This window comes from Diaphorina citri, unplaced genomic scaffold (genome assembly GCF_000475195.1).
Source record: "Diaphorina citri unplaced genomic scaffold, Diaci psyllid genome assembly version 1.1 scaffold1821, whole genome shotgun sequence".
Lineage (NCBI taxonomy): Eukaryota > Metazoa > Arthropoda > Insecta > Hemiptera > Psyllidae > Diaphorina > Diaphorina citri.
This window is the reverse complement of record NW_007379247.1, coordinates 30,826-58,040: the sequence shown is the minus strand read 5'-3', so window position 1 is coordinate 58,040 and position 27,215 is coordinate 30,826. Positions and strand designations below refer to the sequence as shown.

At 38.1% G+C, this 27,215-nt stretch overlaps 2 protein-coding genes across 2 annotated transcripts in view; one reads left to right on the top strand and one right to left on the bottom strand.

The window, feature by feature from the left end:
* Positions 1-2,887: 2,887 nt before the first annotated feature.
* LOC103517357 (cholecystokinin receptor type A-like) overlaps positions 2,888-27,215 on the top strand; it is a gene marked incomplete at its 5' end in the record, with an annotated part of 53,786 nt that continues 29,458 nt past the window's right edge. The window contains 3 exon segments of the mRNA XM_017447428.2: positions 2,888-2,979; positions 16,075-16,224; positions 25,673-25,855. Of these exon segments, the coding sequence (XP_017302917.2) occupies positions 2,888-2,979; positions 16,075-16,224; positions 25,673-25,855 (425 nt within the window).
* LOC113470779 lies at positions 7,876-10,108 on the bottom strand. Its single transcript, XM_026829475.1, has 4 exons — positions 9,854-10,108; positions 9,407-9,614; positions 8,490-8,729; positions 7,876-8,037 (listed from the first exon to the last, which is right to left on the bottom strand). The coding sequence occupies exons 1-3, from the start codon at positions 9,868-9,870 to the stop codon at positions 8,532-8,534; spliced, it is 423 nt and encodes a 140-aa protein (XP_026685276.1). The 5' UTR covers positions 9,871-10,108; the 3' UTR covers positions 7,876-8,037; positions 8,490-8,531.

Sequence of the window (27,215 nt, the reverse complement as noted above, 5' to 3'; positions counted from 1 at the left end):
GCACATACAATATTCTATACTGAAACACAATAAATAAATATTCAAATATAAATGGTGTTCTCTTGTTGACCCAGCAGCCCAGCACCTAAATGGGAAGTGTTGTGTCTCTTATCGAAGAAGTTACGTTCATTCCGTTAGATGGGACTCATCCTTAATTGCCTAAGTACAATATGGGTTCTATCTAGTCAATTTCCATTGACTTTGGTCGCCTGTAGTGTAGACGTACCTTTAGAACGCTCAAAGCATTATTTTGTCTTGAATAAACAACAACTACTTAATTGGATCTGATGGTTCCTGTAAGATACAAAATGTATATTCCAAACAAAATAATGCTCTGATGTTAATAGAATAGAGATACATAGGTATAGAGATCCGAAATAATAATTATATTGTATAGGGAGAAAAGAGAACTGAATTTATTTTTTATATCAAGACCTAATTCATTCTCAGAAAAGAGAACTTAATTTATTTGTAATCAAGGTACAGAACGGAATTCATTCTCAGAAAAGAGAACTGGAATTGAACGGACAAGAGAACAATCGCCTAGATATCTGTATTCATTCTCAGAAAAGAGAACTTAATTTATTTGTAATCAAGGTACAGAACGGAATTCATTCTCAGAAAAGAGAACTGGAATTGAACGGAAAAGAGAACAATCGCCTAGATAAGAGCTCTGGTACTAAAACCGCAGAGGATTCGAAATATCATTTCTTATTCTACTTTCTATCACGTTGTTTCATTTATCATTCTAAAAAGAATAGAAGAAACAGAAGGAGATGAGGAAGAAGAAAATAATGGTGAACGAGGAGACGAAGAAGAAGAAGAAGAAGAAGAGACGAAGAAGGAAAGCGAAAGCTTTTACATTACGAAGGGAGGGACTGAGATGTTTAGAATGTTGTGGAGGAGTATAGAAAAAGGAAAAGACGGAGAGAAAAATGAAGAAATATAAATGAACTAGGAGAAGGAGGAGAAAATTAGTAAAAGAAGGAGTAGAAATAAGAGGAGGAGGAGGAGGAGGAGGAGGAGGAGGAGGAGGAGGAAAAGGAATAAAAGAAGAAGGAGAAAAAGAAGTTAAAGAACATAACAAAGGCCTTGGAAAGTGTCTTCTTGAATTGAAATGCTCCATTTGTCATTACAGCCCGAGGAAAATGCTGCAGGTTGCTCCCTAATGGAAACGTTTGTTTCTTTGCAACGTTTCGCAGCAATGATTGATGATGCAAATTACAATTACTTGGAAACGTTACCGCTTGTTTCACTAATGAATTTTGGTTGAGAAACATACATACTTGTCTTGTCCCTGGTAACCTCTTGAACTACAAAATATTCATATTTCTACCACATCTTCTTCGTCGTCTTTTCTCGTGTTCAGACGGGGTTGGCGTTTTTTGACAGTCTCCCAATAGTCTCCATGAGCCCTAGCGTGGTTGCTTTTGGGCTGACATTTGGTTTTGTCTCCACAAGTTTACGAGTGGCAGTGGATGTCCTACAAAACCATAGGTACGTCTATGAGTCTATCTCACAAAAGCTCCCCATTCCCGTCTGTCCAAAATCACTTGCTTCCATTCTTCCAGATTGATTTTATTTCTTTAGCAATCGGAATTTCATACGTAATATGGTAAAGGAAGGCACGGTTGGTCCAGTGGTAACGTGCTTGCTTGCCATGCAGAAGGTCCCGGGTTCGAATCCCACCATCGACAAAAATTTGTACTCGTTTTTCGATTGCAAATATTTCAACGGGTTACTTTCTGGTGTTCTCGTGTTGACCCAGCACCTAAATGGGAAGTATTGTGTCTCCTCTCGCCCATCTGATGAGAGGCATACTACGGGATGGGCATGCTACGACACAGGCCACATGCGTCTAATGTAGCAGTTGTTTCATTGCTACAAAATAAAAACGGCGGTGGAACACTCATCTAAAATAAATAAATAAATAAATAAATCTATGCTTATATTGCTTATGCTTATACTATGATGGTAAATAGATCTATGCTTATATTTGATAATAATATAATAATATGCTGATGAGTGATGGTAAATAGCATGTAAAATAAATAAAAGCCATGTAAATATAAGTTTATTTACCTACCTACATCTAACCAACAAGACTGAATAATAGGAGTAGGTAAATTTTACATCTCCACTAATGAAGTAATGAGTATTCTTTGTGTGTTTCATATTGCATACCTACTTATAAAATCAAACGGCCGTTCATACAAATCTTGACGTAGTTTTATTGGTGCAGCGATTTCCTAAATTCAATGCGCGAAAATAAAATTAAAATTATATGTACAGTGTTCTTTTACCCTAACTTTTACAATATCTCTAACAGTTTAGTCGGTATAGCTGAAAACCGCCAAAAAACGTTCGAAATCTGTCAAAAAGCGGTCAAAATAACGCCAAGCGCAGCAACCATCTCAACCAAACATTTTGTGTTGCATCCTTGTCACATTTGTGAACTACATATCAAATTTCAAGTCTTTATCTTATACCGTTCCCGAGATATTGTTAAATTACACCGAAAACCGCCAAAAAGCGGTAAAATGCCGCCAACCGTTGCACCGATCTTAACCAAAAGTTTCGTGTCTCACTCTTGTCACCCAAAAAGCGGTAAAATGCCACCAACCGTTGCACCGGTCTTAACCAAAAGTTTCGTGTCGCATCCTTGTCACATTTGAAAGATTCATTCATAATTTCAAGTCTCTAGCTCTGAACAAACAAAATAAATTTTAATTTAAATTTCATTTTTTTTTTTCAATATGTAATAGGTATTTTCCAGAGTGCAAACTACCTATCATAAAGGTAATTCAGTCAATAAAGACCAATTTCTTCTTATTCTCGGTAATACAAAAATAATGTCATAGCTCTATCCTTTGTTCTCTGCTTACAGACACATCATCCTATTTTGAAAGGCCTTGGTCTGTGTGTTGGCAACCTGACGGACGACATGAGAGAATATATGAGGTTTACCTTCTTCCTCACGTAAGTAATAATCATTATCGCGGGTTGGATTCCTGCCTGCGGCGGATTTTATCCTAAACAGATCAGGTTCTTCTCGGAACGGCTGGCTTTCTCCTATCCAGTCCTCTTTCACTTCGATTTCGGGACGATAAGACCTTAGCAGTTACAGTTCCTTCTATCAAACTTCTTTGAAAAAAGGCCCTTACAGCGCTCTCATAATTATGCCCTACCGATCCCAAAATTTAAAGAGCAAATGTACCAGGTACCTATGTAGGTACCTACCTACATATTTTAGGTGTTTACCCTTTTTGACAAATTTTCACAAAATCGGACAAAACGTTCGAGGATAATAGCGAACAAGTTTCAAAACGTGTTTTGACACTAAAATCTGACCATCGAAAATTTGACCCGATTACATTACTTTCCTTCCTATAGGATAAGGAAAGTAAAAAGAAACACCTACCTAGGTAGGTAGGAGGTAAAATAATATCTTTAATATTAATTTCACACTGTATGGAAAGATTGATTTTTTTTAAGGCCGTTTGATAGATTGAACTGTAACTGCTAAGGTGTTGGGTACTTGTGTCTTATCGTCCCAAAAGCAAAGAAAGAAGGAAATAAGAGGATAGGAATAAACAAGCCGTTCCGAGAACGTCTTCTGTTACAACCCGTTCTACACTTTCATGCTAGTGTTTGTGAACCTCTGAGGATTAAGGTACTCGTTTAATGGAGCAAAAAAAGAGGTTTTCCCACCTTACCGTACATGTACGGGACGTTTTAAATTAATACCCGTACATCATGGCTCCGTAGGCACCTCTACGGGCATATTGTAGAAAATGGTACGAAATACCAACCCTGCATCACGTCCGATAAAAGCCTACAAAAGCCTAGTCTACCGTAAATAATGACTACACTATACTTATATGAACTTGTAGGTACTTGTATTTATACTTATATAAATACACACTAGTTTTTATTTATCTCGATTTTTCCCGAGTGTATTTTTATTTTCTACCCCCTCTTCTTACCACTTTCTCTACTCCAATTCTTCTCCTTACCACTTCTCCTCCCCTCCTCTCCACTCCCCCTCATTATCACTTCCCCTACAGCAATGAGTCATCAACCCAAAATGAAGGAACCAATCAGATTGCAGGAAATCCTTACATTGTTGGAATTCAGGTAAAGGTCTATTCGTCTATTTTTGATAAACTCTCTCTTCTAAAATGCAGAGGTAGCTCTAAGTTCAGAGGTTGGATTCCAGAACAGGTAAGGTGGGGATATCGCCTTACCTGACTTTTGTTTCACTGTCGGAGGAAGTCCTGTGCAATATAGCTTCCCCTTTTAGAGATTCTCTACCATTGCACATGTGACATGTTTGGCAACAATGCCTATTTTTTGCTGTCACATTGATCTGGACACACTATAGGTCGGGTCGAATCAATAGTGTTAAAAATAGTGTGCCAGAGGGTAGCGCTTGTGCTTTGTAAGCGCTAGGTCGCAAGTTCGATTCCCACCCGAAGCGGATTTTATCCTGAACGGATAATGGTCGCTCTCGGAACGGCTGGCTTTCTCCTATCCTGTCTCTCCTTCTCTCTTCAATTTTGGGGACGATAAGACCTTAGCAGTTACAGTTCCCTCTGTCAAAACTCTTCAAGAAGAAGAAGAAGAAGAAGAAGAAGAAGAAGAAGAAGAAGAAGAAGAAGAAGAAGAAGAAGAAGAAGAAGAAGAAGAAATATTTTGAAAAGAAATAAAACAACTTGGCAAACAGCCAATAACCTCGAGGCTCATTATTTGAGAAGAATAAAATTTTATTTCTCGAAGAAGTACAATAAAATCTTCTAATGTTGTGGTCAGAAGAATTCATCTGCCCAAGTATCATAATAAAGACCTTTTGTTTTTACGACCAATGGAATGGTATTAGGCTTTATGGCATATCTCACACGGGAAATAAAGTCCGAACAAATGAAAAAATAGACAGTATAAAAGATGAAATGGCTTATCTGTTGGTAACAAAAAGAAAATAATAGCTCATCTACCTATACGTTCAAAGATTGGTAACAAAAACAATACCATTCAAAGTTTGTTTTTATTGGTCCAAAATTTTAGCAGAGGTTGAAAGGCCTGAAGAAAGAAACTTTCTGTTTTATCAAACAGAAAGTAACGGTTCAGTGAAATCTGGAATTTATGTACAAACCCTTTTTAGTCCCTTTCCTTTATTATTACAATAGTAATAAAAAGGTATAAGGGACGGACTATTGTATTCGCTTCGGTGTCTGTCACTCTGTCGGTCGGTCGGTCTGTCTGTCTGTCTTATTATTACAATAGTAATAAAAAGGTATAAGGGACGGACTATTATATTCACTTCGGGTCTGTCTGTCTGTCTGTCTGTCCCCATAGAAGGACTTATCCAAACCTGGTCGACCTATATATCAAATTAAAGGTCTTTTTACCAGGAACACGAAAATGGTGGTGCAAATTTTGTCCAGAGAACCATAAAGCAAAAAAAAAACTGATTTTCGGGGGATTTTTTTCACATTTTTTTCCACAAATGAGCTCTGATCTTGAAATTTGTCGCGACGACCTATGAACTCAAAGCGAGAAAGTTTTAGATAACACTTCAGCCGATCATTTAAGACCGGTTTTAGCGTCACCTATGTTAAGCTACGCCGAGCAAGGCCAATAAATGGATGGGTGACTTAAACCTTATATTGGGAATAAAGGGAGAACGGGCTCTAGTCTTGATTTTAAATCATTACATGAAAGTAAAATCAAAAAATCAAATCAAGAATAATAATAAACTGAATATTAAACAAATTAGGCAGGTACATAGGTACTGATTTTCTGTAATCACTACGGGCTAAAAAATTCCCGGAGGGACGGACCCTGCTTGTTATTAACCTTTTATTTTATAAATCCTTTATGTAGGTAGGTAGGTATAAGTTCAAAACCCTTTTCAAATAATTCTTTCTTTTTCTCAACATCGTTTTCTGTCTCCCTGATTTTCCTCTATTTCTGTCTCCGATTTCTTCTCCCTCCTTCCCTTTCTCGCTTTCCTGTCTTCTTTTTCTTTTCATTACTCTTCTTCGTCGTCTTCTTCCTCTATTCTTCCTCTTTTTCTCCTTCCTCTTGTATCTTGTTCCACCTCTTCTTCTTCTTCTTCTTCTTCTTCTTCTTCTTCTTCTTCTTCTTCTTCTCCTCCTCCTCCTCCTCCTCTTCCTTCTTCCTCATCTTCTTTCATATCCGCTTCAACATACCTACCTAATGTTCTGTGAATGTTGTTTTATAGTCTTTCAGTTGCAATGGCACAATGTACTAACATGTTGAGTTTTATTCTTTTTTTCATGTTGTATCTCTGCTTTTTCTCTTCTTTTGCTTCTCCTTCTGCTTTCTCTTTCCTCACCTCCGTCCCTTTTTTCGCTTTTTTTCTTTTACTTGACTTCCCCTTACCCATAATTTTCTGTTTCCCTTTTTTTTCTCTTTGCCATCTTCATTTTCCTCTTCCTCGTTCTTCTTCTTCTTCTTCTTCTTCTTTTCCTCTTCTCCTCCTTCTTCCCGCTTTTCCATATTCTTCATTCTCCTTCTCGTAATTTTCTTCTTTATCTCTTCTTCTAGATCCTCCTTCTTCCTATCCCATCTCTTTCTTCCTCGTTATTGTGTTTTTCTACACCTTGCCTTTCTCTCTCTTTCCCTTTTTTCTTCCTCTTGGTTTTTCTCTTTCCTTTTTTACGATTGACTGAAGTTTCAGTTCCATTTGTATACGCTCAGGTACTTTCCATACTCTCAATCTTTGTTGCTTTTATCTTCTTTGATGAAGGGGTAGGGAAGGTAACCCATTTGTACGTTGTATAGGTAATAAGCTACCTTATGTTCTTTTCCAGCTGAGGGGGTCTTGTTCTTTCATCAGTATGTTGTTCTCTGTCATGTTTTGTTGTTTCCAAGTACTTGATACTTTCATATTGTGTCTTTAAGTAGATTATTGTGTGCTACACTGAATCTACTTATTGTATAAATGGTTTGTTTGTATTCGTATTGTGGGATTTGTGGGGTTCTGCTACAGGTTATAGTGTATTTTTATTGAATAGGTAGGTCAGACATTTCTACTACAGGTAGGGTTTTTAATTTTATTCTTCAATGTGTTCGGTTGATCAATTCATTTATATGTATCTTTCAGATTTCAGTGAATTACTCCCTCTCTGTCTCTCTCTTGAACTATTTTCTAAGGAATCCTAAGGAAAAAACTACAATATACAGGGTGCGCCAGAAAAACACTGACAACGGCTCAGGGCAGGTAGATCTCATCATTTCCAACAAGGTTCTGTGGGTCATTTTCTTAACTTCGGCTTCGTTTCCGAGAAATGTCCAAAAAACCACCTTTTAAAAAAAATGCAGACCTTGTGTCAGTTTTTAGGTCATAACTCGGGTGAATTGACCGTAGTCCAAACCATCTCTCTCCTTGTATTCCCACCACTGTACGTTAGGGCCCTCGCATTTTGCGGACAGGGGCAGGATCCCGATCAGGACCAGGTTGAAGAACGTTCTAAGAACAGACTGATAAACTGTTTTTGTTAAAACCACGAGCCAGAACACAAAATTTTGATCCGAATAGAACTGATCTCCGATTTCCAAAGTTCAGGTTTGATGTGTTTTTTCAAGATCGAAAAAGATTTACCATTTACCTTGTTATGTCCGATTTTTACGTTACGAAACACGCGGTTTTTGTCCGAAGAAATTTTAAAGTACAGGTCTCCATCTTTCAGGAAAACTTGCGCTTTATTCAAGGATCAGAATGAGACCTTATTTGCCTTTTTAACTCACGTCCTTCCCGGAGAAATAACCACTTTATCTTTTGATAAAGTGGTTATTTCTCCCTCACTTTGGAAAAATTAATTCCTAGTAGCGTACCTATACCTGATGAAAGCCATGGAGAATGAAATCATCTCCCTCACTTTGGAAATATTAATTCCCGAGCAATGATTGCTGAATTGATTCTGTACCAAATACATAAGACCTTGTTTAGCCTGCGTTAGTAAAGGGACTTTTCAGTCTCATTCTGGCAGGGTATAGGTACTCTATTCTAAATATTCTAATCCGTACGCGCAAATTTGGTAACCGTGTGAACAGGCCCTTGCGCACATAGGTAAACACAGAGAGAGCGGGAGTTTTTGAATCTTGTCAAAAAAAAAATTTTCACAACCATGTCTTTCCAACTTTTAGATTTTTTACCCCCAGATTTATACTTTTCATATTTCCATATATAGTTTTAACCTTATATCTTTCTGTGATCTCCTCTAGTCTTCTGTGTTCAGTGTACCTCGTTTAGTGTTTAGTGTGTCCTGTAGCCCTGATGATGGAGGGAGTGCCTCCGAAACATGTCGGCTTTTAATAAATAAACTGTAATAATTCTTTGAAGTTCTGCAAAATATATATGCCTTTTTGGTTCTCCTTATCAAGGTACCAAATACATAAGACCTTGTTTAGCCTGCGTTAGTAAAGGGACTTTTCAGTCTCATTCTGGCAGGGTATAGGTACTCTATTCTAATCCGTACGCGTAATCTTATCCACCAAGCGGCCAATTATATGAATCCGTACGGATAAGACTCGCGGCCATACATTGTGCCGTTCCCTTTCCGCACAAAGAACTGCACCTCGTACACTGTAATCTTGGCCGCCTGGTTAACATCGTAGGATTTTTGCCGTAACCAGCACACTTGCGTAAACATGTTGTCAGTGATGCTGTCATCCTTCTCGCAATTTGCTTGAATCTCGTCACCCTGAAATGGAATAAAATAGATTAGGAGCCTGTAATGCCCAAGGTCTGAAAGACACAAGAAAAAAAAATATTTTGGAATCTCGTCTTTATTTGGTCCAAATAATACAAAAAATGACAAAAAATTGAAACAAAAATGGACGCGGCACACAAGGGATCAGGAAGAGACCGCCCATAGACGCCAGCCTAGTTCGCTTGGTTGGTAGCGCGTCTGCTGTGTAAGTGCTAGGCCGTGGGTTCGATTCCCGCCCGGAGTGGATTTTATCCTGAACGGATAATGTTCTTTCTCGGAACGGGTGGCTATCTCCTATCCTGTCTTCCTTCTCTCGTTTTATTTATTTTGAAAAATTGTAGTATAATCTTACTTACCTCCTATTAGAAGTTACAATAGTAACTTGGAAGGAGAATTATGTATGTTATGTAGGTATGTACCCTGAATACCGCATTGACGCGGCGCGGTGGCATAGGCGGGTGGCTATCTCCTATCCTGTCTTCCTTCTCTCGTTTTATTTATTTTGAAAAATTGTAGTATAATCTTACTTACCTCCTATTAGAAATTACAATAGTAACTTGGAAGGAGAATTATGTATGTTATGTAGGTATGTGCCCTGAATACCGCATTGACGCGGCGCGGTGGCATAGGAAAAAAAGGCCTTTAATGAACGAAATAATAATACCTACCTGGGTGTTATTACGTAAAGCGTTGCTAACCGCCGATTTAATCGTTTCGAGACAGCGGGCTTTGTTTCCGCCACAAATGTCGACTCGGGTGAATTGACCGTAGTCCAAACCATCTCTCTCCTTGTATTCCCACCACTGTACGTTAGGGCCCTCGCATTTTGCGGACAGGGGTAGGATCCCGATTAGGACCAGGTTGAAGAACGTTCTGAGAACAGACTAAAAAAAAAAAAAAAAACTTTTTGTGTTGGGTTATGAAGGGCGGCCTATTACTGGAGCATTCCAAGTGAAGTGACCCAAATGTCGACACGGTCTACCGATGAGGAATTGTCAGATTACTAACGATGTTCGAAACAGAAATGGGTTTTCTAATCTCTTTTTAACAATTGAAATCAATTTTGAACGTACTTACTCATTTTATCTGAGTAATTATAATGATTTGGAGTTTCAAGAACAGACTGACCCATGCTTGCTTTCAAAGGCAGGGTTCTCCCGGTGGAGTTTTTCTATGCAACTAATGATTTTGTTTATTTTTTTCACTGTCAGCGTTTATTTAGACTATATTTATCAAATGAATAAATTGGATTGAATCGAATTAAAAAAAAAAACTTTTTGTGTTGGGTTATGAAGGGCGGCCGATTACTGGAGCATTTCAAGTGAAGTGACCCAAATGTCGACACGGTCTACCAATGAGGAATTGTCAGATTACTAACGATGTTCGAAACGGAAATGGGTTTTCTAATCTATTTTTAACAATTGAAATCAATTTTGAACGTACTAACTCATTTTATCTGAGTAATTATAATGATGTGGAGTTTCAAGAGCAGGCTGTTTAAATAGTTTGGATTTTTAGAACACGACATCTCTTCAAATAATATTAATAATAGATTAATGTGGGCAAAACAAGTATTTAGATTAAGGTGGGATTACTCGCTCATGCCATTTACACAAACTTGCTTACGCAACTCTTTTTCTACAAGTGAATCGTAAACGGCCACACACACGGTCAGTAGTTTTCTAGCATCAAGTGTGTTTTCTCCAGTCAAGTTTTCTCCAATAGTCAACTGGTTATTTTTCCGGGAAGGACGTGAGTTGAAAGGGTGAGGTAGCTCTAAGTTCAGAGGTTGGATTCCAGAACAGGTATAAGGTGGATATCGCCTTACCTGACTTTGTTTCACTGTCGGAGGAAGTACTGTGCAATATAATTTCCCCTTATAGAGATTCTCTACCATTGCACATGTGACATGTTTGGCAACAATGCCTATTTTTTTGCTGTCACATTGATCTGGACACACTATAGGTCGGGTCGAATCAATAGTGTTAAAAATGGTGTGCCAGAGGGTAGCGCTTGTGCTTTGTAAGCGCTAGGTCGCAAGTTCGATTCCCACCCGAAGCGGATTTTATCCTGAACGGATAATGCTCGCTCTCGGAACGGCTGGCTTTCTCCCATCCTGTTCCTCCTTCTCTCTTCACTTTCAGGACGATTAAGACCTTAGCAGTTACAGTTCCCTCTGTCAAACCTCTTCAAGAAGAAGAAGAAGAAGAAGAAGAAGAAGAAGAAGAAAAACTTTCACGCGTGAGTTACCTCATTGTTTTCGGCCTCGATCCCGCGACCCTCGCATTGCAAGACGATCATTAGCGACCACAGTGTTTAAAAAAAAAAAAAAAAAAAAAAAAAAAAAAAAAAAAAAAAAAAAAAACAACTTGGCAAACAGCCAATAACCTCGAGGCTCATTATTTGAGAAGAATAAAATTTTATTTCTCGAAGAAATACAATAAAATCTTCTAATGTTGTGGTCAGAAGAATTCATCTGCCCAAGTATCATCATAAAGACCTCTTGTTTTTACGACCAATGGAATGGTATTAGGCTTTATGGCATATCTCACACGGGAAATAAAGTCCGAACAAATGAAAAAATAGACAGTATAAAAGATGAAATGGCTTATCTGTTGGTAACAAAAAGAAAATAATAGCTCATCTATACGTTCAAAGAGTTACAATGGTAACAAAAACAATACCATTCAAAGTTTGTTTTTATTGGTCCAAAATTTTAGCAGAGGTTGGAAGGCCTGAAGAAAGGAACATTCTGTTTTATCAAACAGAATGTAACGGTTCAGTGAAATCTGGAATTTATGTACAGACCCTTTTTATTAACTTTTTAGTCCGTCCTTCCTTTATTATTACTAATAATAAAAGGTATAGTGGACGGACTATTGTATTCACTTCGGTATTGTATTCCCTTTCTTTATTATTACAATAGTAATAAAAAAGGTATAAGGGACGGACTATTGTATTCGCTTCGGTGTCGTCGGTCGGTCGGTCTGTCTGTCTGACCCCATAGAAGGACTTATCCAAACCTAGTCGACCTATATATCAAATTAAAGGTCAGATGGAGACCTGTGCTCCAAAATTTCTTCGGACAAAAACCGCGTGTTTCGTAACGTAAAAATCGGACATAACAAGGTAAATCTTTTTTGAGCTTGAAAAAACACATCAAACCTGAAATTTGGAAATCGGAGATCAGGTCGATTCGGATCGAAATTTTGTGCTCTGGCTTGTGGTTTTAACAAAAACAGTTTATCGATTAAAATGAAAAAGTTATGACCTAAAAACTGACACGAGGTCTGCATTTTTTGAGAAGGTGGTTTTTTTTAAGGTGGTTATTTTGACATTTCTCGGAAACGAAGCCGAAGTCAAGAAAATGACCCACAGAACATTATTGGAAATAATGAGATCTATCTACCCTGAGCCGTTGTCAGTGTTTTTCTGGCGCACCCTGTATTTATATTTTACTATAGGTAGGTGTTTCTCTCTCTCTCTCTCTCTATCTCGCCTTTTATGAGTGAACAAAAAATAACTATAGCCCGAAGGTTCTCTCTCTTTCTCCCTTCCACTCTCTCTCTCTCTCTCTCTCTTTCTCCCTCCCTCTCTTTCTTCCCCCCTCTCCATTTCTTTTTATGTATGTATAGATAGTAAAATTATTTTAGTTTATAATTTGCTTATCTCGCCGTTTCTTTCTCTCTCTCTCTATCTCTCTCTCTCTCCGTCTCTCTCTCTCTCTCTTTCTCTCTCTCTCTCTCCGTCTCTCTCTCTCTTTCTCTCTCTCTCTCTCTCTATCTCTCTCTCTCTATCCGCCTTTCTTTTTCTCCTATTTTCTCTTGAGCTATTTACGAGAGAAGAGCTTTTAGTTAACAGCTTTTTATCCCGATCTTTCCTGAAGATATTCTGAAGAAAAAGAAAATAGTAAAGAGAGAGAGAGAGAGAGAGAGAGAGAGAGAGAGAGAGAGAGAGAGAGAGAGAGAGAGAGAGTAAAGAATAGAGAGGAACATGATGAAAGTTCTCTCGACAAAGATAAAAACAAGATTATAGCAGGATAAGACGGTACAAGAACTAATAGGAATATCCAGGAGCAAGAAGAGAGAGAGAGAGAGAGATTTTCAAAACTGTAAAACAGTAAACTTTTTTATTATTATAATTATTATTATTATTAAAGCGCTTTAACTACAAGGTCATTCGCGCTGACTTCTATATTAGATTAGGTGATAAACATTTGTGTGACGTAGGAATCCTAATAGGTTCTCAACGGAATCTTGGTCATCATCCAGTGAAGGAATCTTGTGAAAGGCTGGACGGGATGGATTAATGTAAGAGCGACATTCTGAAAAAAAAAAAAAAAAAACTGAAAGGCCATCTGTCGTCTGTACCTTGGAGGAAAATCTTTCATTCCGACATACATAAACGGCGGTCATTTAGGTTATTTTACTTCAGAGCTTTGTCATGGAGGTAACGACCGCTTTGTGGTCGCTTTTGAAGTTGGGAAAAAGTCTTGAAAGATCTTTTCGTTTTACGGTTTTAGAAGTAAATACATACATATTTTACATTTAGAAAAATCTTTGTTGGAAAAAATAACTTTGAAGTTTGGTAATTTTTTTATTAATTAGGTCTGTAAGTCTGTACCTATTTCAGTTTTAAAAGTCACTGAGCCAGCCTAGTTAGCTTAGTTGGTAGTGCAGTATTTAGATTAAGGTGGGATTACTCGCTCATGCCATTTACACAAACTTGCTTACGCAACTCTTTTTCTACAAGTGAATCGTAAACGGTCACACACACGGTCAGTAGTTTTCTAGCATCAAGTGTGTTTTCTCCAATCAAGTTTTCTCCAATAGTCAACTTGTTATTTCTCCGGGAAGGACGTGAGTTGAAAGGGTAAAAAAGGTCTCATTCTGATCCTTGAATAAAGCGCAAGTTTTCCTGAAAGATGGAGACCTGTGCTTGAAAATTTCTTCGGACAAAAACCGCGTGTTTCGTAACGTAAAAATCGGACATAACAAGGTAAATCTTTTTCGATCTTAAGAAAACACATCAAACCTGAAATTTGGAAATCGGAAATCAGGTCGATTCGGATCAAAATTTTGTACTCTGGCTTGATCGATTAAAATGAAAAAGTTATGACCTGAAAACTGACACAAGGTCTACATTTTTTTTTTTTAAAGTGGTTTTTTGGGCATTTCTCGGAAACAAAGCCAAAGTTAGGAAAATGACCCACAAAACCTTGTCAACCTGAAAAATCCCTCTTTCTTCCCCTTTTCCCCCCTCCTTCAATTTTTTGTCCCCGAAAAAGTCACCAAGTTAAAAAAAAAAAAATCCTCAATTTCTTCAAATTTTCCTTCCATCCAGGGCAGAATTCTGAAATCTGATTATACCAACCCACCTATAATACCAATTTACATTCCTACTCAACTACCATTTTTCCCTATTTGCCTTAGAAACCTCAGTCGTATTTACCTACCTGTGTGACCCACCTACTTATTCTAGGCTCCCTGTATACCTGGAAAAGCCCGAGATTACAATATACGAGTCACATATGACAGCTCGAAACGGCTAAGTGAAAGTTAGAGCCAAATATGAAGGGATATTTTTGAACTTTTTTCCCAGAGGGAGATTGAGAAAAGGATAAAGTATGAATATAAAGGATAACCGAGTACCTAATGTTTGACTTATGTGCGATCTTGAGGGAAAAAACTCCCAAGTTTTCATTCTTGACTTATTTCCAAACTAAGCTGTTGCTTTCTCCCCCCCCCTTTTTTTGCATAAAGAACAAAACGTCGTAATCTTTTTCTAATTCGGCGTTTAGGGAACAATACCGCCTATGAAATTATTTTGAGAGATTTTCATAAATACCTATATGAAGCAAAATTCAGATTTTTACATTTTTCAAACTGATTTTTCTTTCTTTCCTCTAGGTTATATAGCTACCTATTTAAGGGACGAATGATTTTTAAGGAATTTTGTCACACTATTTTTTGAGAAATTGTTGAAAATCGAGTCAGGATTACAAAAATATAAAACCAAATTTTCGAAAAAGTGGTCACTAGACGATATTGTTTCCTAAGCGCCCAACTGCTACACGCTCTCCAACTCTCCAGTCTTAACTCTAGCAGAAGTTCCTTTTTGGAATCCATCCAGCGCAAATAATAATTCAAAAGCACAACTTTTCCCCCAACTCATGCTTTTCAAGATGTAATCTCGACCGAAAGCAATCAAAAGGCAATTAGAAACATCTTGTTCTCAAGCATTTTCACTTGTGGAGAATGGGTTTTGACCCTGGACAGAAATGAGGTTGCTAATAGTGTTGGAACACAGATAGAAAAGAAGACCTTTGATCTAAAAATGAATCATATTAGGAATCCAAAAATAAACATGAAGTAGTCGAATGAAAAATGCAATACTGAGGGGCAAAAATGGCACGAAAAAACGAAAATGGGTACAAGAAAACTAGGAATATCCAGGAGCAAGAAGAGAGAGAGAGAGAGAGAGAGAGAGAGAGAAAGAGAGAGAGAAAGAGAGAGAGAAAGAGAGAGATTTTCAAAACTGTAAAACAGTAATTTTTTTATTATTATTAAAGCGCTTTAACTACAAGGTCATTCGCGCTGACTTTTATATTAGATTAGGTTGTAAACATTTGTGTAACGTAGGAATCCTAATATGTAGGTTCTCAACGGAATCTTGGTCATCATCCAGTGAAGGAATCTTGTGAAAGGCTGGACGGGATGGATTAATGTAAGCGCGACATTTCAACAAGTGGCGGATGGTCAGGGGTATCCCACATTGGCAAGAGGGGGAGGATCGGATCTGGTCAAGAGATAACTGTGGGTCAGGCGCGTATGTCCGATTCTCACTCTGGTCAGTACTACTTCCTCATATCTACTGTTGCAGTCGGATACATTCCAGGGCCCCATTGTTGGTTCAATGGACTTAAGTTTATTGTTGATTAGAAAAAAAATAATAATAAAATAATTACCTACACCTGTTTGATTCGAGAAAGAACACAAATGTTGGTGACTGTAATATTTGACTTTAATAACTGAGAGCAAACTAACATCAAAGATCCAAACATGAAGGTGGCCAAAATCAGATCACAAACTCAAGCCAATACACAACAACACCTAGATACATAAATTTAATAGTAGGTACCTATAGGTAAAATATTATTATAGGTAATATATTATAGCGACCTCTGTGGGCCGAGGATAGATATCAGATATCACACTAGACGACTAGAAACTAGACTTCATCACGGCATTCGATTCCTAGCAGAGTCAAAATTTCAAACTCTTGAAATGAAATTTGATTAGACTAGTCTTAATAATCTATTTCCATTCTGTTTCAGATATGTGACGCCGTTGATCGGCATCATCTACTTGTACGTCAAGATGTCCAAAATACTGACGGACCAGGGTGGACCATTACCGGTTGTTATTTATGAGTCTAGACACCGGACTGATTCCGGCGTCAGTTCCACGTGCTATGCCGACTATAGGTGAGTTCACCCTGTATTTATCTATTTCCATTATCCCATTTAATTGGACATGTGATTTAGCCAGACCCCGTTCCCACTTGTCGTGAGTTTCACCCGATTTTTTTCCCTGTCTTCCTTCTCTCTTCGATTTCGGGACGATAAGACCATAGCAGTTACAGTTCCCTCTGTCAAACCTCTTAAAAAAATAAAAAAAGAAAGAAAGTCACTGAACTTTGACACTAGTGCTTCATTCCACGAAAGTATGGAACAATGGTAAATCACTAGTGTAGATAATAGTTAACATATATTATTATTGAAATTTTTATTATTCCTTGTTTTCTTGAAATAAGGCATTGGTGTCTTTATTATTTCTTCCATATCAGGGACTCGAACTACCAGTAAGAGAGAGAGAGAGAGAGAGAGAGAGAGAGAGAGAGAGAGAGAGAGAGAGGTGAACGAGGAAGAAGAAGGAGAAGAAGAAAAAAATCAGAAGGTAATGCCTCAGGCATTAACTTGGCCTAAGTTCCTCAAATTATTATTATTTACGAGTTCTTTCTCTCTCTTATTTTCTTCTGAGGCTGTTTTTGTAAAATTTGAGGGGTGAGAAAGAAGGAGGTATAGAAGGAAGAAAAGGAGGGGTATGAGGAGAGGGAAAAAAAGAGGAGGAGGAGGAGAAATTTATTGTGGTCCAAATCATAAATACCCATGTTTATAAATATCTGAGATAATAATAATGATATACCAAAGAAAAAAGAAAGAAAAGAGCTAAGCTATAACTACAGGGAAGGAAAACAAGCAGAAGAAGCAGAAGAAGAAGGAGAAGAAAAAGAAGAAGAAGAAGAAGAAGGAGAAGAAGAAGAAGAAGAAGAAGAAGGAGAAGAAAAAGAAGAAGACAATGAAGAAAAAGAATTCCGGCGTCAGTTCCACGTGCTATGCCGACTATAGGTGAGTTCACCCTGTATTTATCTATTTCCATTATCCCATTTAATTGGACATGGGATTTAGTGAGACCCCGTTCCACTTGTCGTGAGTTTCACCCGATTTTTTTTTCCAAATGTCTCTGGTGGGCAATGTAGGTACCTAATTTAAATCAGAGTGCCCACCATACACGACACGATGTTTTTCTGAACGACAAGTGGAAAAGGTCTGTAAGGTCTGCCGAACATTAGAAGCATATTTGCCCAACCTTCAGAAGCGTGTTGCGAGATGCTGTCTGAAAATCCAAACTCATGTTAGTCTAATTTTTGTTTTCCATTCATCCAAGCTTGCGTAATAGTTGAAAGCTCATTTTAAATTTCAACATGGAGACTAAATTAGTGTAGACCGATTATAAAAAGCTTTACAGCTCCATGAGCCTATAACCAAACCTTGTGAGCACCCACCATATCAAACGCATCATTTGCGTCCAGAAATCCATTATGGTTTTCCTGTGTCCAAGCCCCTCCCAACTGTCCTGTTTGACATTTTTTTCTCCATTATGTAAATTAAATTTTTAAAATTCCCAATTTGAATAATTGCTCGAGTGAAGTGAAGTACAAAAGTCTCCCTGAGGAATAGCCGGAATGGTTTTTGTGATGGAGTATCTATGGGTTAAGTTAGTTTATAGCGGGAGAAGCTATAGGTTAACCCATGGAGGACCATTGTCTCATGTTTGATACTGTCAGGGAGGACCACTTGTAGTACATGGTAGACAGTAGACACTTTTGGAGAGTAGGTACTAATTTTAATCGCAACTACCTAAACCTTCCGAGGTATGTCTCTGGTGGGCAATGTAGGTACCTAATTTAAATCAGAGTGCCCACCATACACGACACGATGTTTTTCTGAACGACAAGTGGAAAATGTCTGTAAGGTCTGCCGAACATTAGAAGCATACATATTTGCCCAACCTTCAGAAGCGTGCCGAGCATTCGCGAGATGCTGTCTGAAAATCCAAACAAGTTAGTCTAATTTTTGTTTTCCATTCGTCCAAGCTTGCGTAATAGTTCAAAGCTCATTTTAAATTTCAACATGGAGACTAAATTAGTGTAGACCGATTATAAAAAACTTTACAGCTCCATGAGCCTATAACCAAACCTTGTGAGGACCCACCATATCAAACGCATCATTTGCGTCCAGAAATCCATTATGGTTTTCCTGTGTCCAAGCCCCTCCCAACTGTCCTTTTTGACATTTTTTTCTCCATTGAGTAAATTAAATTTTTAAAATTTCCGATTTGAATAATTGCTCGAGTGAAGTGAAGCACAAAAGTCTCCCTGAGGAATAGCCGGAATGGTTTTTGTGATGGAGTACCTATGGGTTAAGTTAGTTTTAGAGCGGGAGGAGCTATAGGTTAACCCATGGAGGACCATTGTCTCATGTTTGATACTGCCAGGGAGGACCACTTGTATTGTAGTACATCGTAGACAGTAGACACTTTTGGAGAGTAGGTACTAATTTTAATCGCAACTACCTAAATCTTCCGAGGTATCATTTGGAAAATAAAAATTGAATTTTCGACCTTTTACAGTTATTTTTTGGAGTTTTGACCTCAGATTTGGATTTTTCCCAACTTTTTACATAGAAATCGACCATTTATTTATATTGTTTACCCATTTGCAACTGTTCCATTGAGATGGTCGGTATTATATGTGACCAAAAGTTCTGCTAGCTTTCACAAGACTTTCTTATTATTCACCCAGGCTTTTGCCCTCCTAATCCCTTCCCTCCTCCTTCCTCTCTTCCCTCTCGCTTCCCTCCTCCACTCTCTCTCTCTCTTCCCTCCTCCTCTCTATCTCTTAACCTCCCCCTCTTTTACCCTTTCTTCCCTCCCTCTACCGCTCCCCTCTCTCAAATCTCCTACTCTCTCTCGCCCTTCCCTCCTCCTCTCTCCCTCTTCCCCTCCTTTTTTCATTCCGTCTCCCTCTCCCTGGCTCTCTCTTCTCCTCCCTCTTTCCCCCCCTCCATTTACCCCTTCTCCCCTCTCTCTAGTATTGTATCTTTCCCTCCCACTCTCCCTCCTATTAGCTTTTTTCCCCTCTCCTCTTATTTGTAGCCTTTTCTGTGAATAATATTTAAAAGATGGAAAACAGTGGGGTACGAATACAATACGATAAAACAGAATGGAATTTTTGACATCTCCACCATTTGGCACAAATTTTCAATATTTTAGATTCTCTCTCTTGTTCTTTCTATATTTCTTACTCTCTTCTCCTCTCTTCTTCTCCGTCTTTCTCTCTCTTTCTTTCGTTCCTAATTTAGAACGAAGAGAGAGAGAGACCCATTGCCAATCAGTCAGCGAATCGATTAGGAGTTAGGAGATGTCATACAATTATAAATTAAATCTTGTTAAAGAACGTAGAATTATTATTCAATTCTATTTTCTCTTGTTATTTACAAATATTCAATATTTTAGGTACTCTGTTCTCATCTCTCCTTCTCCGTTCCCCCCCCCTCTTTCTCCCCCCTTTTCTCTGTCTCACAACCCTTTCTTTTATCCCTTTGACAAGGGATTTTTATCCTTTTAAGGGATTTTTGAGTCCGTCTGTAATCCCTCTTCATTAGGAACTGTATAAATATGTTCTTCTCTGGGGGCTGTTGCAACTATGGCAAAATAGTGGCCACAGCCCCCAGAGACAATAAAAGGTCTACCATGACCTTCCTCTAGGTCTAGGTTATCTTCAAAGGAAATTAAAATGAAATCGTTTAATATGTTGTCTATTGTCAGTTAGCATAGCAAACAGCCTTTGTTCTTTAGGCCCTTTGTATGAAATGTAAATAGACATTCAATGTAGGTCGAACACACACTTGTGTAGGATTTTAGATGTACCTACATTGTTTTCTACTACTTTGCTTTCCCCTCTCTTCCTCCTCTTCTTCTTCTTCCTCCTCCTCTCCCTCTTCTTCTTTTCCTCAAATTCTGCCTTTTCAAATCAAATTAAACCGAGAAAGAGATCAGAATAAACTGATAAAAAATTGAATGAGAAAATTGGTAATCTCTTTCATCGAAACGTAGCTACAGAAATCGCTTATCAAAAAAATCCAAATTTCCACGGAATTTCGCCCTCTATTTAAGCTCTTCGGTGAAAACTTGGACAGGAATAGGGTTCATTGAACTTACCTTATCCAGGGCAGCACAGGATTTACAGTTGTCAAACACGCACTTGGACACAAAACTTCCGAAAATATCCAGGTCCTAAGACTTTCTAAATCCATTCCTTCAGAACTTTCGGATGTTGTAGTAAAAGGAATCATTTCTGTCTTGGAAAAAATGTTGGAAACTCTGGAAAGGAAAAAAAAAGGATTTACACGGTATAAAGTTCGTGTCAATTTCATCCAGGCTTTCATTTTGGTTATTGGTTTCAACTTCATGCTTGATATACGATTACATACCAGTTTTATACACGCTTACAGTTACATGTTAGTTTTTTACATGAAGAATACGATCCCGCGCTGGATCCCGCGGGATTGGCCAAATCCCGCGCGGGATCCCGCGGGATTGGAAACGTGCGGGATTTGCGACCCCTACTCCTAGACTACGAAATGAAACAACTTTTCCTTTTCACAGTATTAGATATGCTGGCAGTACAAACGAAGTACCTATCTACCTATAATTATACACGGTTATCTTCAGATGAAGTTACAAAAAAATCCCCATTTTAAGCTCCTGAATTTTTTTTTCCATTTTCAGAAAAAAAAAAATCTTTTTCCCTCCATCATCATTTACACGTTATGCATATCAACCTGAAAAATCCCTCTTTCTTCCCCTTTTCCCCCCTCCTTCAATTTTTTGTCCCCGAAAAAGTCACCAAGTTAAAAAAAAAAAAAAATCCTCAATTTCTTCAAATTTTCCTTCCATCCAGGGCGGAATTCTGAAATCTGATTACACCAACCCACCTACAATACCAATTTACATTCCTACTCAACTACCATTTTTCCCTATTTGCCTTAGAAACCTCAGTCGTACCTATTTACCTACCTGTGTGACCCACCTACTTATTCTAGGCTCCCTGTTTTCCTGGAAAAGCCCGAGATTACAATATACGAGTCACATATGACAGCTCGAAACGGCTAAGTGAAAGTTAGAGCCAAATATGAAGGGATATTTGAACTTTTTTCCCAGAGGGAGATTGAGAAAAGGATAAAGTATGAATATAAGGGGTAACCGAGTACCTAATGTTTGACTTATGTGCGATCTTGAGGGAAACAAGCTGGGTCCGTCCCTCCGGGAATTTTTTAGCCTGTAGTTTATTCGATCGTGATTAAAGAAAATCAGTACCTATGGACCTACCTAATTTGTTTAATATTCAGTTTATTATTATTTTCGATTTGATAAGCTGGGTCCGTCCCTCCGGGAATTTTTTAGCCCGTAGTTTATTCGATCGTGATTAGAGAAAATCAGTACCTATGTGTCAATTTCATCCAGGCTTTCGTTTTGGTTATTGGTTTCAACTTCATGCTTGATATACGATTACATGCCAGTTTTATACACGCTTACAGTTACTTGTTGGTTTTTTACATGAACAATACTAAAAGATTACTAGGGATGCTAAGATTACTAAGGATAGTATTACAATATCAATATCTAAAATATCAAAAGTGTAATCCATTGCCAGCAGTCAAGCGTTAGAACATGTTTTTGATTTACTTTGCAAAAGCCGTCAGTTCTAATTTAGAATCATCTAGAGATCTAAACTATTCTAGACTGACTCCTTTTTGAATGATTTAAAAATCTCCCATTAGCGAAATCTCCAATCAAGTCATGAATGTCTTTATTGGAACCCATTATGAATGATTCTGTGTCTGTGAGCATTGTACGTAAGTACATGGCCTAGTGTTTGAAGTATTTTGTTTCCAACGTGGGTTAGTTTTAACTTGGTAAGTTACCCTTTGGTCTAAGCACGGTACCCTGCGCTACCCCTCTAATCTCTATCTGTCCGGAATACTAATAAACAAAACAAAACTTACTGAAATACCTTATTATGCTCGTTCTCTCCTCTCTCCATTTGTTTCCCAGTCTTTCTCTTAGTGTCTCGTTTTCTTCTACTTGTGCCTTTTTCATTAAACTTTTCAAAAGCTTTTGCCACAGCCACAGAGACTGGCTCCTGTTCTCCTTTTTTTTATTTGAATTCGTCTGAGAATGTTTAATAACCTATTCAGTATTTCTGTCTTCATTATTCTGTCTTTCTGTGTGTCTCTTTGGTTATAACTCCCCCCCCCCTCTTCGAAGAGTAAACCAACTTTCTATCGAAGAGTCCACAAGAGTTGTCGTCGACTGTGTGTGGACACACCTTTAAACCTACATGTCAGAATGACCTACAGGGTACGCTCATTAAAATGGGGACTGAACATGACAAATTACATCGTTGTTCGTAGCCTCAATATGGAAGTTGTATGTCAAATTCCAGTACATCTTACAAAGGTGACATCTTTTAAATTCCTCTACAAACTCTACATCTTAGAAATTGAGATGCGTTTTGAAGAATTTTGCGTTCATAAATACATACCTACCTATAGGTTGAAATACCCATGTTCCAATTGACAACTTACTCAAATTCTCAGATAGTCTTACAAAGGTGACATCTTTTAAATTCCTCTACAAACTCTACATCTTAGAAATTGAGATGCGTTTTGAAGAATTTTGCGTTCATAAAAATGTACCTATAGGTTGAAATACCCATGTTCCAATTGACAACTTACTCAAATTCTCAGATAGGTTGTGGTCAAGAAGCTCACCTGGTAAACAGGAGGGTGTGGGTTCTATCCCAGCCGAGGCATGGAATTTTATCCTCATTTATTTGAGAATTTGACCACATAATAATAGAGATCTAAGGGTTAGGTGGTAGAGAACGCCTCCCGCGTTAACCTCGCCTAGTGGTTACCTTCCACTCAAGAGTCTATTAATATTATAGGTAAACCAAACCTAGGCCCGGATAAGGAATTGTTTTCCAACACACACATTCCAACTGTCTGACCGACGGAGAAAGCGCGAGACCGTCAGCGAGTGCGGTCTATTAGGCCAGCCACTCACTTTCAAGCAGACCTGACAGGTACACCTGATCAGGTCTACCTGCTATATGATAGCGGGTGGCTGGCCTTAGACTGCCTGAGCGTGAATGGTCGGCATAAGCATAAATAATATACAACAAGTACCTACATAGGTAGGTAACATTTCATATACAATAAAATTTACAATAAATTCAATTCAATATTATCAATACGAAAAACACCGAGACGAAATAGAGTCACATCCAATTTGGAATTTGAATAGGCACATCTTGCACATCACATTACGTCACATCACGTTTCAAATTCGACTCCCTGCCAATCATCACGTCATCGTCAGGTCTTTCATGTTTTCTAGTGTAAAAAAAAGGGAAAAATATTTTTTTTTATATTTTGAAAAGGGAAATAAAAAAGTGTGCGAATCGAAAAGGTACGTTTGAGAAGAAGTTTCTAGTGCGTGCCATACCCAATCTTCCTCTCTAAAACCCCCTCCTCAGAATGTCCCCCTAACCCCCTCCCCTCAGAACCCCCCTGGGACAACATGTGACTGACAAACTTGAGGGGAAAAACCCCCCGAAAAAAGGGAAAAAAAGGTAATCATAATTGGAGTAGGAACAAAGTTTGAAAAAAAGGATACCGGTAAATCGTGAACTTTGACGTCACGGCATACGCTCCCGTAGGCGATGACGTCACATGAAAAAAAAAAAAAAAAAAAAAACTGAAAGTCAAACAAGTAGAAACGTACCTACCTGGTATGGGTAGTCGTAATTTCATTTCATTTGACAACCGTGGACTGTTAATACGGTTTGTCGTGGTTCGTGGGCACTAAGACATATTTATGTACTTTTTTTTCTCGTACTACTTCAACTTTTTACTTTTTAATAATAGGTAGGTACCTACTCTTTTCGTCTCCTAAAACCCTGGTACACACTTTACTTATTGATCATCCTATCAACGTGAAACTAAATTTCTGTACCGTGTGATACCGGGAAATCGTAGTATAGTCGTCTACATTTATACCGAGATTACCGGACCTGGGAATGATAAATATAAATACACACCCTTTCTGATCAAACTTTTTGCACCTGGAGCAAACGAGGAAAAAGTTATCGAGTCAGAAAAATGTGGACGTATTGAAGCAAACTTTTGTTGGAGCTCTTGGTGTAATTTATTCCAAGTTCCAAGCTATTAGCTGATTCAAATTTTATCTTCCCCATCCCCCCCCAAATACCCTTTATTTCTCTCTCTCTCTCTCTCTCTCAATCTCTCTCTCTGTCTGCCCCATCCCCCCCCAAATACCCTTTATTTCTCTCTCTCTCTCTCTCTCTCAATCTCTCTCTCTGTCTGTCTCTCTCTCTCTCTCTCTCTCTCGCTGTAAAGTTCTAGCGGTCAAACTTTCTTGACTTGGCGGGGCGGAGCGCTACCGCGCTCCTTAATCTCCTCCAGCTTGTCCATTTGTGCTATTACGTAATTTATTACGGACAAAACATACGTAATATAACACATTTTGTTATAGCATATTATGTTTCTAATGTTACTATCATTCTCAGTTTGGACTTTCAGACCACTGTGAACAAAGTGACGCTCACACTGTAGGTCTTCAGGATCCTCAGGAATATTTACAGCCACTTCCTCCATCTCCCAGAATTTTTTGAGCTGGTGACCACTGTGTTCGAAAAGAATGTGTCTAGCAATTTAATTGAATTATTGTCAGTAAAAGATAGCATTTCGCACTAGAGACAGAATACAAAGTAGGGATTTGCATAAAAAATAGGTAGGTATCTAGAAAATCTACATACTATCAATCTATACATAGGTATTTTTTCTTCTTATTGTAAAATTTGCATTTTTCACATGGTTATTTACTCTCTATTTATTTATTCATTTTGGACAGAGAGAAAAAAAATGTAAGGTTGTTGAAAAATTTACATTTTTACAATTTTACTCTACAACCCTTTCAATATTGAACCTTGTTATTTACCACCTATTTCTGTTAGAAAACAAAGAAAAAAATAGAAATAAATTGCAAATGCAAATCTTCATTAATTGTGGAGTTTGGTGTTTGATTAGCTGGTATAGTAAAATTCTAGACAATCGATAAAAATACATATAGTGACGGACTGACCAAATGAACATCATCAAATTAAGAAAACTCCAATATCCGCCATATCATGCGGAATGACAACAAATACACAACAGTACGGAATTATTTCGCATAGCTGTAAACAAAATCAAACTTGCTAAACTGGTCGCCGACATCCGTAACGAATAGGGCCACTACAATCTAATACTTCTATACGTTATGGATAACGTGTAGAATAACCATGATGTTTGCCAACCTCCGGAACGGAGACGGCACCTCAAGAAGGAAGAAGAAGAAGAAGAAGAAGAAGAAGAAGAAGAAGAAGAAGAAGAAGAAGAAGAAGAAGAAGAAGAAGAAGAATAAATAGGTCATTTTACAAACTTCCATTTCTTGTTGTTCCAGTTTGCGAGGCCAATGTACGCGAGACTCGTCGTCACAGTTTCGCCTGCGGGGCGCGTCTAATGGGAACCATTTCGATATGTACGAGGCAGAACTGGACATGAAGAAGGAGTTGAGGACCCAGAAGTACATGACCTCCATTGTGACCATCTTCGCCATCTGTCTGGGACCTCTCATGATTATAAGGTAAGATGATGAACCCCCACAAAAACACAAATGTGGAAAAAAAGACCACGGACCAGAAGAGAAGCATCACCTATCAATTAAATAGGTGGGAAATAGATTATAATTGTTGTTGTTGGTGTTTTTGTCTGCACCGGCTTCAGTTATAGCCGGATTGTTTGGTCAAAGGCGTTTTCCGAAGGACCAGGCAAAAAAACAAGGAAGGAAATAAGCTGGCGTCTTACCTTTAGAATTCAGAGGGTGGTTTCTTCAGCGTGCACGCGATTTCGGAACTTAATTTTCTCGGCAATCTCGGCATGGTTGGCGAACGAACTGATAACTCATAACTGATTCGTTTGATCTCGACACAGCGGCAATACGATGTCGACACAGAGACAATACGTAAACGTCTCAGAGGCAATATAAATCGACGCCAGGAGGTAAAGGAAGGCAGGACAGGCGGGAGTAATTGAACTTAAAAAAAAATGAAGCCATACACGGATTGTGATGGCAGAAAGAAGAAAATATATCTTTTATATCAGCCATATACCACACCGGGATGATGGTTTCTAGCCATGTTTAATTGGCTCGTCCTGAACCGCAGTCAACCATCCTGAGAACTTGTACTTATTCTAAAGAGAACCCTTTGAAAACTGCCAGCTAGACAGGCTGGTTAGGGTTGGCTGTTCTCCTCCCTGTTTATAGTCCGACAGCCATGGTCTACTCTCTGTTTACCCCTAGCCAGACAGGATTCGCTATTTATTTAGTTATGGTTATGGTTTCACCCTGTAGCTTTAGTGTTTTATAAAATAGTCTGCAGAATTATGTGGTGATGTATTTTTATGACATACGCTGTACGTGCTTTCATATTGAGGCTTACGGCTTTTATGGTGTTGGCAAGATTCGAGGAAAAACCACAGACGCCTTTCTCTCTTTGTCAATGAACCAGACTGATGCTGTGTTAGGTGACTTAAAGTTAGGTATCTACATAAATATACGACTAAGAACCTATAGGAATACATAAAACATAAATATACGTCTAAGAACCTATAGGAATACATAAAACATAAATATACGTCTAAGAACCTATAGGGATACATAAAACATAAATATACGTCTAAGAACCTATAGGGATACATAAAACATAAATATACGTCTAAGAACCTATAGGGATACATAAAACATAAATATACGTCTAAGAACCTATAGGGATACATAAAACATAAATATACGTCTAAGAACCTATAGGGATACATAAAACATAAATATACGTCTAAGAACCTATAGGAATACATAAAACATAAATATACGTCTAAGAACCTATAGGGATACATAAAACATAAATATACGTCTAAGAACCTATAGGAATACATAAAACATAAAT

Excerpts from the sequence above, each read along its gene's own strand:
- LOC113470779 (XM_026829475.1), bottom strand. Across the intron at positions 8,730-9,406 it reads CTTTACGTAATAACACCCAG|GGTGACGAGATTCAAGCAAA; the intron begins GTAGGTATTATT and ends ATTCCATTTCAG.